Below are 16,781 nucleotides of genomic sequence, written 5' to 3'. Positions count from 1 at the left end.
ATTTAAATGTTAATTTGCTGTCTAGGTATATCCCCAAGTCTCTCACCTCAGTTACTCGGGTAATATTGTCATTATTCAGTATATAATTAAAAGTTATTGGATTTGACTTTCGTGTAAAAGAAATATTGCAACATTTTTTAATATTCAAGTTCAGTGAGTTTTCGTTACAATAGTTACACAACTTATATAGATCATTTTGCAAAAGGCTAAGGATTAGCAATAACTTTAAAGATTTTCATATCATCAGCATACAACAGTATAGATGTATGAACAAAAATTTTATGAATATCATTTACAAAAATATTAAACAATAACGGACCGAGGTGAGAGCCCTGAGGTACACCAGAAGAAACTGGAACAAAAGAAGAACAGAAGCCCTTGATCGTCACCGCTTGACTTCTGTTGCGAAGGTATGAGGACAACCAACGAAGCAGGTCGCCATGTACACCTACAACTTGCTCTAGTTTATGCAATAAGATTGTATGAGATATTTTGTCAAAAGCCTTAGAGTAGTCAGTATACACAACCTGATAGCCCCTATCCACAGCCATGGCAACATAATGTGTCAACTCACAAACATTTGTCGCAGTAGATCTTCTATTCACAAAACCATGTTGTTCATTAATCAATGTACCCCTCACGAAGGGAAACATGCTGCATAGATAATTTTCTCAAATAATTTTGCAATTGTGCACAATTTGGATATTGGCCTATAGTTCTGAACGTTATGTTTATCTCCCAAAATAAGAGACCCATTTAAAAATATATATTCTATTATTTACCATAAGCGTTCATGTTAGGTGTACATGTTTGTATAATTTATTATGTTTATATATAACTAACAACAACAATTTAGGTTCAATCGATGACGTATAACCGATGAGACTTCACGCGCGAAGACCGACTGAGTTCAGGGCTCAGCTGATATTTGATTAAGCAATCCCTTAAGTGATTACTGCAGTCTATACATGAAATGAGCTTGATAGCTATTCATATGTGCAGTACCACTTCACCTTGTCCAAGATGTCAGTTTTTTGGTAGCTGCAAAGTTACTTAAGCTTAAGTCTCAATATATCTTTTGAAGTTGACAAATGAAATTGTGTCACTTACGACCTTTTATCGATCAACGTTATAGTTGACCTTGTTTTATATTTATTCTATTTTTAAATTATGTGATGTGATGTGTACTTTGAAGAATATAAAATAATAACTGACGATTTTGTTGTGTGTTTTTAATAGTAAATTTAAGAAACATTCCCATTTTATAACTAATAATTTTTATTTATTTTTTATTTTTTTATTTATTTATTTTTATTTATTTATTTTATTTTTTAAATTACATATTTTATGTATAATTGTATACATTTAATTCTTATAATGGAAAACAAAATGTTGCAGGAATAAAATTATGGACGATTATCATCGATACGTCGGGAGGTTATTTTAAAACATCTCGATGAATATATTTGACGAGTATATTAGTTGTAGACTGTGTAACAATAGACCCCGGCCTGAATTCTAAAGTTAGTGGCATGTTCTCAGCCAGTTCGATCCTATACTTCCTGAATATGGTCAGTAGTCCTGCATACATCGCCATTCTGGCAAAACGAGCACCTGAAAGAATAAGGGAGCAAATTAATTACCTCAATCATATTATCCTGTATGTGGGATTCTAGAGCTTTGGTGTAATGTGTAATAACAGCCTGTGAATGTCCCATTGTTGGGCTAAGGCTTCTTCCTTTGAAGGAGAAGGTTTTCGGTTGCTCTGGCATGGGTTGGTGGATACACATGTGGTACAGAATGTTACTGAAATTAGACAGATGCAGGCTTCCTCAAGATGTTTTACTTCACCGAGCACGAGATAAATTATGAACACAAATTAAGCACATTAAAATGGTGGTGCTTTAACTTCGATCATGGATTAGCATTCACGCGTTCTAACCACGGCTTGATAAACATAATAGATTAAGATCGTGTAAATAAATCAAACAGGAAATTATATTGGCTATACTAATTTTATTAGCATTATTAGAGATTTGACCATCTAATATCATTGAGATGAACTCGGACAGCTAAATCGCTAAAGTCAATATTAAAATATATTTATGCTAATATTATAAAATTGAAAGTAACTATGTCTGTCTGTCTTTTGATGACATTTAGAATAAAGCAAACTTGAACACATAGGCTACTTAACACCTAACACGCAGGCGAAAAGTGGTCTTATTATTATAAAGAGTTTAAGTTTGTAAGCATGGAAAAAGGAGGCTACCTTAACCACTCATTCGATTTCGTGAATTCTTTCACCAATATTTTGAATGCGTCTCCAGGATGGCACAGATTATGTATACATATTATCCAATAAAAACGAAGGGACTTTCCGTGGAGACCATTTTTTAAATGAAAGTCGACGCAAAACGATTTAGCTAATGCATTTGTTACGAACGCTGTACAAACAGTAAAGAAGCTAGTGAGTGATGCTTTACAACAATACCTGAGTACTTGCACTGACTTCAAGAAAGTCAAACTGATCATATCTTATCCATAACTATCACTTACTTTGATTTGTTTAAAAACAATCTTAAGAATAATATGAGGATTTATTTTAATGTTTTATTGAGGTGACATGATATTTAAAGTTGTATGAATTAATTAAAAGTATTTAGTAAGCTTTGTGCAAGATATTCTACCGCTAAATAGCAAAACTTAGTATTTTTGTGTTCCGATTTGAAGGATAAGTGAGCCAGTGTAACTACACACACAAGGGACATAACAACTCGTTCCCATGGTTGGTGGCGCATTGGCGATGTAAGGAATAGTTAATACTTCTTACATCGCCAATGTCTATGGGTGGTGGTGAGCCCTAAACTACAGGTGGCCTATTGGCCTATACGTTAATTTTTTTCTACTAATATTTTTTTGTAAACGAATATCTACAGATTAGTATAATAAAGTTTAATATTTACCAATACAAACTCTTGGACCTTCACCGAATGACATGAAGGTGAATTGTTTGATTTTCTTCTTCTCATCGCCAAAGAATCGTTCGGGACGGTATGACGTAGGGTCAGGGAAGAAATCTGGGTGTCGATGGATATGGTAAACAGGTATGTGAACGCGATCTCCTTTCTGTAGTCGAAGACCTGTTGGCAATGTGTAGTTACTCATCACTTCTCTGGTGACGTTCCCCAATACCGGATAGAGACGAAGAGTTTCGTCAATACATGCTTCAAGATAAGGCATTTCGCCTTATTTTGATTAAGCATTCATATTTAATAACATCATATCTATTAAAGTATGCGTCTACGTCTTCTAGAACTCTGCTTGAACTCGTTTATTTTTTGCTAATTCGTAAAGAAGAAAATTGAGTGTAGATGACGTTGTTTCAAAACCGGCCCCGAAAAAACCCGTGCACTGCGCTACAAGTAAGTCTTCATTCACTTCCATTCTTTCTATCTTCTTGTCACTACTTTCGCTATTAGCGAAACTATCTCCAACAATGTAAGTTTCCTCTTCCCAGCTTAAAATAAGATCAACGAAGTTTTGCATCGAACTTCGCCCCTTAAGGCGATTTTTACGGGCTCCGATAAATAAGTTTTTGAAAAAAAAAACTAATTTTCTCATCAAACTACTGAAAACCCAATGCGTAAAATAAAGAAGGCCAAATAGATCGAGAAATTATTTTTAAACCTGCCATGGTTGATGTGTCAAATATTTGTTCTCCTAGGTTTACAAATGGGTTCACACCTTTATCTCTCTTCAGTGTTCGCTCTTAGACCGAATACACTGCAATCCATCGAGTATCTCGCCAACAACGATTTTGAGTTTTTCTCCGATATTTTTATTTCTTCTTCAAGGAACGAGTCCATTTCCTTAGCACACTCCTTGATCGTTGGAAACATGTTCTTTAATTTCAAAGTGTTCGCTCTTAGACCGAATACACAGTTGATAATGCAATCCATCGAGTATATCGCCAACAACGATTTTTTTTTTTTTTTTTTTTTATATTTATTATTTATAGAATAGGAAGGCGGACGAGCATATGGGCCACCTGATGGTAAGTGGTCACCAACGCTCTTAGACATTGGCATTGTAAGAAATGTCAACCATCGCTTACATATCCAATGCGCCACCAACCTTGGGAACTAAGATTTTATGTCCCTTGTGCCTGTAATTACACTGGCTCACTCACCCTTCAAACCGGAACACAACAATATCAAGTATTGCTGTTTTGCGGTAGAATATCTGATGAGTGGGTGGTACCTACCCAGACGAGCTTGCACAAAGCCCTACCACCAGTAATTTGAGTTGAGTTGAGTTAATATTCTCCTATATTTTTATTTCTTCTTCAAGGAACGAGTCCATTTCCTTAGCACACTCCTTGATCGTTGGAAACATGTTCTTTAGTTTTGCAGATGTAAAGAGTGGAGTTGAATTCTGTCGGAATACTTTCCAAGGATCGCCTCCGTTGAAAAATATATTTTTGGTTATCGCTTCTCGGTTAGCGTAGTCCGTATTTTCTCTGCCATTGAAGTAAAAGAAGTCATGTGACAAAACTAGTTTCACAAGCTTAGGATCTTTGACGACGAGAGCTGGTGCTGTACCATAGAATACGCCGACGTACGGCTCGTCGGGGAACTGGTCACAAATTTTACTTACAATAATCGGAGCGCTTTTTCTAAATAGAATATAATCACTAAAGTTACCAAAAATTAATCTCAGTTTAAGATGTGGAATATTTTTCTTTTTCCAGTAATCATTATGTTTTGTTAATAAAATATATAGATTATAAAATATAAAAATATTAATAAACAATAACAAAATTAAAAACATTATTCGCGTTTAAGCACGAGTCAAAAAGACTCACGAATGATAAGATTTAAGTTGATTCTGTATAAATATCAAATAAGAGTGCTGTCAACCAAGTTTGTATTTTAAATACATATTTATTACACGTTATATGTTTACATATTGATACATAAATATAAAGTCAGACGTTTATTTGTAAGGCTAAAACTAATTTACAATAAATGATCATAGTTACATGGTAACGTGCAGTGAACAAACTAGTTTGCTTAAAGAACAATACAATAAAATTTTAGATAGAATAACCTAATTATCTACTTAAAGACGTTAATAACAAATATATTCGGCCTTATATATGAACGTTGCTTAGCGGCTGTGTAGTTTAACACGGACTTTTCTCTTTCTGTCATTATTGATTTAACTTTCATTTTTCATTCATTAGATAATTTAGAGACAGAAAACGTAAAAAAGCAAGAATAATATAAACATTTTAAGTACACAGTCACAACCCATTTTGTTCTATAATTCAACACCACACGTGGGTAATTGTCTTAAAAATACTCCACCACCATACTTTACAATTGTATTGCATTCTCTTTTTAAAGTCACCTACAAGAGACTAATATATCCCGGATATATAAGCATCCTTTGTATGCAAAGTACACACGTGTTTCCAAATATCATAGTTTTACCGATACTTAGCGCACAAAACGAATGAAGTATATTATTTTGAGTGGAATTCAAAACTATACAAGTAAGTAAGTTCTTATTAATAAACATATCCATAATATATAAAAATGTAAATTACAAATCAATGGTTTGATAATTGTGAGCTAAAAAATACTGTTTTCTATTATATAGAAGACCCGGAAGTCGCGGCTGCTACCACATCACATGAACGAGTTACGTGGTTAGCTGTCTATTCCTGGTGGTTGTCGTCGAAATCGTCGTCGATGCCCGCACTGAGGCAGGTGGTCGGCGACAGTTGGTCTCACGAGGGAGTAGACGCCCGTCTGATGGTCGTGCATGGAGAGGTGAAGTTGATGAATTAAATTGTAATTCAACATACAGCCAATAGATGACGATGATATACTTCTGAATCGCGATATAAATTAATTCACATCAAAGGCATACTAATCTATATTCATTTAACTTCTTGCTACCGACCACTAGATGGCATTGTACTTCTATCCTAGATCGCGCAACAGTTTGGTTAGTTTAATTGTAATATTTTTTTTTTTACTTTAATAAATAGTTAAGTTCAACAGTAGTGTGGAGTTTGACTTAATAGTGCAAGTAACGACAGTATCGGAAGACTCTAACTCAGAATCAGATAAAGATTTTGTTTTAAAACAACTGGTCTTTTTTTAATTCGACTATATAATTTAATTGAAACATATAATTACTGAATTTACATGACGAAATCGATTAAATGATAAACATCATAAATATTTGGAACTACATGAACTTTGCATACAAGAATGCTTATATATACATTATAATAATTTCTAAACTATACATAACAAATACTATGTATAGTTATACCTCTGTGCCTCTTTTGCTGCCCCATACCGTTGCTATACCTAAATCTAAGCTTGAAAGGTTATTGTACCCTCGGTTTATTAGAAGAGCAACTTTAATTTCGTAATTATATTCTCATGCAAAAATCTGCTATTCTAAATGTCCCGGTAGGAGTGAGTTCAATAACAGAAAACTATCGATTTGCTAATTTATTTTATTTTTATTTATTTATTTTGAACAAATTATACGTCTCATAAAAATATATATACGATAGTAACTACAATACTGTGTAATAGTTCTGCTGTTTTATGCACTACAAACGATTCTTGACTTATTTACCTTTGTTTATAACACAATACTATTCCACTTAACCACTTCAACTTCCAAAGTTCCGATTACAACTTTCAAATCCATAGTGGATATCATAGATTATTTAACATCTCGACCATATCGAGTCAATTCGTCATCTGTTTCTCTCATTATATTAATCATGTGCTTGGAATAGGTTGGTAGGCATATTTCGCCATGGTAGCACGCGAAAGCGACCTCGTGGCGCTCCTCGTTAAGAAGGAAAGGGTACCGCTGGCTTTCTAGTGGGTATTCCGATGTTCGTGGCTCACTCGGTGCCTTGGACACTGGCCAGCCCCACATACTCCCCCACTGTTCCCATGGTGGAATCGCGTAATGCGTTTTTCCAGCGATAAGAAAAAAGGTTGGTAGGTATATGAAAAAAAAAATTAACTTCCCAACTATAGCAACAAAATTTATAGTTACGTAATTGCTCGTGTCAAAAAATTAATTCAGAAATCTTTAAAGTAGTTATTATATGAACGAATAAAAAAACGTGCATTTTTGTAACAAATTGAAATTAATTTTAATTTTAATGTGATGCAAATACTTTGGTAACATTATAAAGGTTACCAAGTTAACATTAAAGACTAAGTAAGGAAAAGCAAATTCTATTGTTTTTTTATTTGTATTCGCTTCTATCACCAACTCGAATGCTTATGACTCTCATGAGGACTATGATTACGGTCGATTAAAACTCTTGGATTTCATTTTGTAATCTTTACTTTCGAATGTTTAGACGTGTAAACATCTTAGCGCTCGATACACGGTGGGGGTTAACTGAGAGTTCGAGCGTCAGATGACGTCGGCGCATGATTTGTTATTGTATGTGCGTTAATGTGTGCGTGAGATCGATATATGAGCACACATGTTTACAGCTTACACATCAATTCTCGTAAGTACATTGGCACTTACACCATTTTTTTTAATTTCGCAATAGAGTAATGTTCAATGTCAAGTTGGCAGGTAGAAGGACTTATGATAAATAACTAATCACACATATTTGTATTTGCTAATGTTCGCACTTAAGGCGTGAACAATGTTGAATTGATATGTTATTAATGTTAGTTAGACCTTAAGGTCCAGTTATCAAAAAATTCAACACTCTAGAATCCTCGCTCGGTCGGTTTTCTACAGAATATATTTCGGAGAGTGTGCCCAGGAACTATTTAATTTGGTTCCTCCGTCACCTTTTTACCATAGAACTGCGAGGCATCGTAAAGATCTGCACCCGTACGTAGTTGATGTGTCTAAGACACGTACGAAACGATTTGCTTGCTCGTTTCTGATTCGCACCGCTAAGATCTGGAATATCCTCCCGACCTCCGTTTTTGCCACCACCTACAATATGGGTACCTTCAAGTCTAGAGTGAATAGGCATCTTCTAGGCGAGCGCGCTCCATCTTAGACTGTATCATCACTTTCCATCAGTGTGTGATAACAGTCAAGCGCTAGCTTATATACTTAAAAAAAATATCTATTCATAGCATCTCATTTTGAAACATGTTAGATAATATTCACTTTTTTTGTAATTTTTTTTTCTGCTTTAAGTCCTAAAATTACAGACTTCAAAAGATAATATACTAGCTGCTCTGCGAGAATCAGCCTATAAAGGTATTTAACATCACGCAGGACTATCAAATACAAAAATATTTTTCCAACCCGACTTCAGAGATTTGCTCATTAAAAAGGAAAAAACAGACAAACTCTTTTCTATACGCCTTTGAGATTTATAATATTAGTATGGATTTTCTGAGAAAAGGAATTTTTAATAATTTCATTATACTGTGTGGGAACCGTGTGGTAGGATCAAGGTATATAAAAGCCTCCTACATATATAATTAGTATCTTTTGGCCAAATTATGATTCAAATTATCATCTTTATTTAAACTGCTGGTTCTGTAAATTCATTCAATTTCTTTGTCAGAACTGACTAATTTTAAAATTAAAAACATTATATGTATTATGTTATATTACTATATGACTGTGTTTTAGATGTGATTTTTATAGAGCAATACGTTCAGAATAAAACAAATATTAGGTCATCAAATTTTGGGAATGGATTACAATGAAGTTCATTATATATATATATAATGAACTATATATATATATATATATATATATAATGAACATATATATATATATATATATATATATATATATATATACATATTTTTTTTATATTCATCAATTATTATCTTTAAGAATTCAGATAATTTGTTATATATATTCTATCAGCATAAAATAAGAATAATATAACGTATTAGTAACTTTAATTCGACATAAAATTGAGAGGTTTATATGTTAAATCTAAAATGACCGAGTGTGTATCGTTTTTTTTTAATTTGCATATTGTATGAAGCTCAAAGTTAATGCTGTATTTCTTAAGTTCGACTTATGTATTATATGATTGCTATTGTGTCTTAAAAAAATATTCATAATATATTTGATGATAATAGAGCGAAAGTTTTATTATAAGATTTTTTAGATTTTAATAAACTATGGGAGAGAGGCGCACACCTTAAAAGTATACCTTATTGTTAGGAGATAGTGCTCATAATCATAACCATCAATGTTTAGTATTTGTAAATATAGATATGGATATTTATATTTTTATAAAAGCCGAGATGGCCTAGTGGTAAGAACGCGTGAATCTTAACCGATGATCGTGGGTTCAAACCCGGGCAAGCACCACTGAATTTTCATGTGCTTAATTTGTGTTTATAATTCATCTCGTGCTTAACGGTGAAGGAAAACATCGTGAGGAAACCTGCATGTGTCTAATTTCATTGAAATTCTGCCACATGTGTATTCTACCAACCCGCATTGGAGCAGCGTGGTGGAATAAGCTCCAAACCTTCTCCTCAAAAGGGAGAGGAGGCCTTAGCCCAGCAGTGGGATATTAACAGGCTGTTACTGTTTTATGTATTATTGCTGTGAATGAATTACGTCTTGCAATAATTTGCGTTATTATTTTTTCAGGAATTCATTTTGCAAGAATGGTGATGTATGCAGGCCTCCTGACGATATTCAAGAAGTATAGGATCGAACTGGCTGAGAACATGCCACAAACTTTGAAATTTAAGCCGGTGTCTCTTGTAACTCAAACTACGATAAATATTTTTCTCAAATTCATTCCTCGTGAACTTTGATAAGAATAATTGACCTTTGAATAATGATAACATCGATTCTTTATCATTGTTAAAAAAGCATAATTGTGTTTTATAAAAATGAAATTTTGTATTTCTGTTTAAAAAAAAGAATAGGTCCTCAGTTCCTTGGCGGTTCTTCCCGGTAGAATCGACATTCTGAACCGGTGTTTATTTGTTAAGGTTTATTTGAATAAAAAATATATTGATTTTGATGATTTTTGAGTAGCATATTGAATCGCGCTTTCGTTGCACTGTAATATTTACAATTGCCGCTTACTGACAACTGTCATACAGTTCATTATAACAAAATGATATTAATATTATATAATATTAAATATTTATTTTAAAGTATTTGGCATTTTACGATTAGTTGAATTATGTGCATGTCCAATTACACAAGATATCTTTTTCGCTATTATTATAATACGGAAGTGATAATTAATTGTTATAAATAAATGTTATTCAGTTATTGTAATTTGATACGACATTATCCCGAGCGAATATGTAAGAACAAACACGGAACTAAACGGTGGAACACTTGAAATGTCAGAAAAGAAAAGTGATATGCGACATTTATCTTTATAATTATAACATTTCAGCAATACACGCATCAAAATTGTATATCGCCATAAGTCGGTTGTCAAAAATATGATTGCTATTGTGTCTTAAAAAAATATTCATAATATATTTGATGATAATAGAGCGAAAGTTTTATTATAAGATTTTTTAGATTTTAATAAACTATGGGAGAGAGGCGCACACCTTAAAAGTATACCTTATTGTTAGGAGATAGTGCTCATAATCATAACCATCAATGTTTAGTATTTGTAAATATAGATATGGATATTTATATTTTTATAAAAGTCATTTCAAAGGAACTTTATGAGCCGCCTTCATTTGTTCGAAAATCAGCTATTCAGATCAAACGAGATTGCTGAAAGCAATAAGAGCGCCTTTGCGTATATTTATACCATAAGTACGAAAATAACTCTGTCTGCTGTCACGCTTTTAAGGCTTAACCACTGAACCCATGTTGAGAAAATGTAGTATGCAACAAGCTTGAACCCCATGGACGGACATAGGATACTATGCCTTAATTAGACCCTCTCCCCTTAAAACGCGGGCGAATACTAGTTGTATAATGAACATTTGAATAAATTAACTAACTTTCTTTATACATAAACTTGTGTGCAATAGATCTATAGGTATAAATATTTCTTTTTTTAAGATACATAGCAATTACAATTAGTAAAGTCCCTAATTCTTGAGTTAAAAATAAATACGTGTTACGGAAATCAGTTTTGGTATTAAACTTTGCACGATAGTCAAACGTACGTATTACCTGTCGTACGATTTTAAACCACAAACACTAAACAAATTTACACCATTAAAAGTATTTGCGCAAAACCACGTTTTGTTGCGCAATCGCGAGTATATTTGCGCATGTTTGTATGTGTGTTACTTATAACTTATTACTTAAGTAGTAGGATTTTCGTTTAATTGTAATTTAAATTATTTTATGATGATATTATGATATGATGATGAAGATGAGCTCAGATCTATATGATCAATCATATTCAATATGGTTAAGCTTATGCTGGATACTTAGGTTAAACGCGCCCAGGGGTATATGTAAAGCGCGCCGATTACCGTGCTGTTGCCTATAGCATGTTTTTTATAGCGAACGCGTCGTCGCGTATATTTTTTTCTCATTGTTTTGTTAAATTTACACTTAGTCGGTTATTTTATACTAAGTACTTATTTATAAATACGCGTTTCAGTACGTACGCACGTACGGGTCGGTGAAAACCAATAAATACTTATATCCTACGAAAATAAAACTAAAAATGTTGTATATACAGATGCATTATAAGATTTGAGGTCTTTGTTATATTTCTCAGCCGATATTTAATAAGCTATAAAAGGTAAACCTGTAATGTAGTACGTAAGTACCATTATTGATAATAATATTTAAGTTGACCTCTGCGATAAAGAATATCACTTAAAGACAAGTAAGACTATGTATATATAACGTACATTTTAACGTAATATATAACTGCTCCAAGTAACGCGATAAGCGATCAATGACGTCAAAAGAACAGATATCAATTTATAGACTTCAAATCAAGAAGTATCAATTACATTAATAAAACCTTTCATTAAATATATCTCAATGACCGTGAGAATTTTAAACTATAATGATTGTTTATAATTATTTATAAATTAGTTAAGTTAAATAATGTTATAGACTCACAGTGGTGTCCTCCTGACCAATCTCGGGAGAGATTAGCCAACTGCGCAGGCGATAATAATTATAGTGCACAAGTGTGTGCCGCAAGCAATCCGATAGGACGGCAAACTGATACGACCGGAAAGAGTTCAGGCGCAGGACCAACGGTTTTACGTGCTTTCCGAGGCACGGGAGTTGACATACTTCCAACTTTTAGACTCCGTGCTGCTACTGAGAATCTTCTACAGAAAAACCCATTAACTTTTTATCGGCCCGACCTGCGGTTTGAGCACAGGACCTCGAAATCTAATATCTAGCCCATAGACCAACGAGGCAGAAAGTATGTAAGAATATGAATAAAATTAGATGTAATTATATAATATGTAAATGTAGATATTGTATATGTGTATATGATATAATGAATTCAAATTCGTTTCACTATCAACGGAGCGGAAGAAAACAAGCAATCTGTGCCTAAACTCTTTATGGTTATGTCGAATTGCCATCATATATAGTGTGTGTCCGGCCTGGAAGTATAAACTAAAATAATTTGAAAGTATATCATTACTTTAGTAGTTAGCTTGTGCGTGAAACCGATAAAAAAACATTACTATTTTTATAATGTTTATATTTTTATAATTACGTAATTATGTTAAAAAATACATTAGACGAGTTCGTTTTGCGGGTTCATTTGAAGGTCTGTTGGCAATTTTGTTTTGTTCGGCTTTAATAAAAGATATATTAAATCCGGTTATAATTTTATGTGTATAAAAACTTCTTGCTTGTTTTTGTTCGTATCTTATGCGTCTTAGTATCGTTCGTTTAGAATTATTTATTCTATAAATGCTGTTGGTAGTTTTGGTTGGCACTATTATTCAAAAAAGTTTGATAAATATTTGCAATGTCCATATTAAGGTAACCTTGTAATTTATAATGATTGCTATTTATAGGGCAATGTTGAATTTTTAAAGAAAACACCTCTGTTACCAAGTTCGACTACATTACTTTTAAAAAGTGGGAAAAATAGAACTAAAAAATAGATGACACTGTTACAGGCAATATTTATTTACTGTGTACATTCATGATTCACATTTTACATATTTTTAGACGGCATGTTTTTTCTATAAATTTTTGATGCCTATTTTGTTTTTTTTTTTTAATTTTAATTCTAATAACTGCATAACAGTTTTACACTATAGCAGTTATTATTGAATATGATGGTTTAAATAAATAAAAAAAAAATAAAAAAAATATCTAGTATAAAAATGATTGTAAACAGTGATAGATTGTTATTTTTTTATAGTAAATCTCGATCAGTATACAACGATTTTTATAATTATGCACAAAAACATTTGCTGTTTAGACGTAAGTATATAAGGAAGTTTTCTCTCGGGACAAGTATACCTAAGGGAAATTTGAAAATGATCCACCACACATACTTTATTAAATATATATAAAACAACGGTTTTAAGGTGCATTTGCCTCTCAAAAAATCGATCAGAAGTCTTTAAGGCCAAATGTGAAATTATCAAGTACATGATGATAACAAATGCAATGGGCTTAATTTTCTGAAACGCATGCAGTTCCTTTAGTCGTAACAGATTTTATTAAGGACCCATTTAATATAATAATAATAATATCCTGCGACATTTTTCACACGCGGCCATCTAATCCCAAATAAAGCTTGTACCAAGTCTGTACTATGGAAACTAGACATCTGATATACTACATATAGTATTTTTCTTTTGTAAATACATACTTATATAGATAATTACACCCAGACTCAGGACAAACAGACATGTTCATGCACACAAATATCTGTTCTGCGTGGGAATCGAATCCACAACCTTCGACGTGAAAGGCAAGCATCCACTTTCGTCGTCTATTTAACTATCATGTCTCTGTTGTGTGTCTATAGCATACATTTAAAGCGGGTGATACTCCTAAGCACAAGTACTTATACTATATAATGATATTATGTACCTAAATCTTCTCCGAAACGTGATGCAAGCTCCGAGGCGTGATGCTATAACTTTTATGAATATCGATTCAGATAGGCATTACAAAGAAAAACGTATTTGTATAGTTTATTATTTATTTATATGTATAGTGGTTCTTTTACTTAAAGGTCACGAGGTATAAATTTAACATGTACGATTGTTGATGTCTGCGTCACAATTGTCACCGGTCTCATTTTCAAACTTAACGGCGTGTCTGCCAGCTCGATCCTATATTTCCTGAATATCGTCAAAAGTCCAGCATACATCACCATTTTTGAAAACCGAGCACCTGAAACGAGATAATAGTTTGTTTTATTTATATTGTTTTTTTTTAAATATACGATGATGTAGCAATTTTTCTTATCGTATTATCTGATGAAGAACTTAAAAAAAATTATGAAAAAACTACGTACATACTTAGATAGTAAACAGTTAGTTAACGTCTGAATCTTGATATATTTCTAGCGGAGTCACACAATACGACTTTGCGGAAAACATTAATGTTAATTTACTGCGTTGTAGACTAATGGCTAGTTTGTAAGGTGGCAGATCTAGAGATCTGCTTCTGTTAATAAATTCTAATTCGCAATACGAAGTTTGTAAGCTGGTAATGTTATAAATGCTCTGCCTCAGGAAGCACGTTAAGCGTTAAGCGTGAATTCTTTCAGGTCGTGACATTTTGGCAACCCATCGGATTATGAGAGTGATAGAAAACATATTTCTGCTGTATTTGCGCACACAAACGAACAAAATAATATCTCCTGCGTAATAATTTTTTCTCCGGCACCTTATCTTTCATAAACTTAATTTAAATTACATATTATATTTTAAATGTTAAACTTATCGAAAAGGAAATGTTCGATTGTAAATGATTATTTTATATAAATAATACGAAGAATGTTTACAATACCAATACAAACTCTTGGTCCTTCACCGAAGGGCATGAAGGTGTATGGTTTAATTTTCATCTTCTCATCACCGAAGAATCTTTCGGGTTGATACAACATAGGATCTTGGAAGTAGTCCGGGTGTCGGTGGATATGATGAACAGGTATATGAACACGATCTCCTTTCTGTAGTCGAAGACCAGTTGGCAATGTGTAGCTATGCATCACTTCCCTGGTGAGGTTTCCTAACGTGGGATAGAGACGAAGAGTTTCGTCAATACATGCTTCAAGATAAGGCATTTCGTTTAAGCATTCATATTTAATAACATCATATCTATTAAAGTATGCGTCTACTTCTTCTTGAACTCTGTCTTGAGCTCGTTTATTTTTTGCTAATTCGTAAAGAAGATAATTTAGTGTAGATGATGTTGTTTCAAAACCAGCTCCAAAGAAACTCGTGCACTGCGCTACAAGTAAGTCTTCATTTACTTTTATTCTTTCTATCCTCTTGTCACTACTTTCAGTATTGCTGAAACTGTTTCCGCTTAAGTAGTTTTCTTCTTCCCAGCTTAAGATCAAGAAAGTCTTTCTTCAGAATTCTCTCCTTTTTTCGATTTTTACGGGCCTCGGCAAATAATTTGTTGAAAAATAATTCAATATTCTTATCAAACAACTTAAAACCCAATGCGTAAAATAAAGAAGGCCAGATGGATCGAGAAATTATTTTCAAACCTGTCATGGTTGATGTGTCAAATATTTGTTCTCCTAGGATTACAAATGGGTTTACACCTTTATCTCTCTTCAAAGTGTTCGCTCTTAGACCGAATACACAATTAATAATGCATTCCATTGAATATCTCGCCAATAATGATTTTGAGTTAATATTCTCTGATATTTTTATTTCTTTTTCAAGAAACGTGTCCATTTCTTCAGCACACTCCTTGATCCTTGGGAACATATTCTTTAACTTCACAGACGTGAAAAGTGGAGTTAAATTCTGTCGTAATACTTTCCAATGATCACCTCCGTTGAAAAATATGCTTGTTGTTACAGCTTCATTGTAAGCATAGTCTGTATTTTCTCTGCCATTGAAGTAATAGAAATCCTGTGCCAAAACTAGTTTTACAAGCTTAGGATCTTTGACGACGAGAGCTGGTGCTGTACCATAAAATACGCCGACGTACGGCTCGCCGGGGAACTGGTCACAAATTTCACTTGTTACTATTGGCGCACTTTTTCTAAATAGAATATAATCACTAAAGTTGCCAAAAAGTAGTCTCGGTTTCAGATATGGAACATTTCTCATTTTCCAGTAATCATTATATTTTTTTAATGATATATGAAGTTTATAAAAACATATAATAACGATAAATAGAATTAAATATAAAATTAAAATCATTTTTCACGTTACGTGCGATTAAACTCACTAAATGTATGACTCGACTTGGTATCTGTGTAATGTCTATTACAGTGCTGTCTATCAAGGTCTACGAATTTAATATATAAGATAATTTAATCATAAGGCAAAATGAATAGGAATTTCAAACCTATTATAATGTTTAATTTTTTAGTTTTCATTATTTACGATCCGATACGAAAATAATTTTAAACTTGAAGTTAACTTTTCTTTCATCAACACTTTAACACTCCCAATGTTGAAATATATAAAATAAGCTGTTTTGCGTTTAACAAGACTAATGTATAAACAAAAAAATGTCATATACGTAACATTTTAACATAACATAGATATTATTTTTGATGACTCTTTATAATGTAGAACTGAGACTTATTTTTACATAAATTATCAATTCAAGTTCATTCAACATATTATAAAATG

At 32.8% G+C, this 16,781-nt stretch overlaps 1 protein-coding gene and 1 pseudogene across 1 annotated transcript; both read right to left on the bottom strand.

The window, feature by feature from the left end:
- Positions 1-1,438: 1,438 nt before the first annotated feature.
- LOC126775648 (cytochrome P450 6B1-like) lies at positions 1,439-6,997 on the bottom strand (annotated as a pseudogene).
- Positions 6,998-14,179: 7,182 nt separating this feature from the next.
- LOC126775647 (cytochrome P450 6a2-like) lies at positions 14,180-16,268 on the bottom strand (the record flags this gene model as incomplete). The annotated part of the gene is made up of 3 exons (XM_050497712.1): positions 14,180-14,346; positions 14,968-15,458; positions 15,514-16,268. Coding segments are annotated over 3 exons (1,413 nt in total), but the record flags the coding sequence as incomplete, so codon positions are not given.
- Between the last annotated feature and the right edge of the window lie 513 nt (positions 16,269-16,781).

This window comes from Nymphalis io, chromosome 18, assembly GCF_905147045.1.
Source record: "Nymphalis io chromosome 18, ilAglIoxx1.1, whole genome shotgun sequence".
Lineage (NCBI taxonomy): Eukaryota > Metazoa > Arthropoda > Insecta > Lepidoptera > Nymphalidae > Nymphalis > Nymphalis io.
This window is presented reverse-complemented; position numbering and strand designations above follow the sequence as displayed.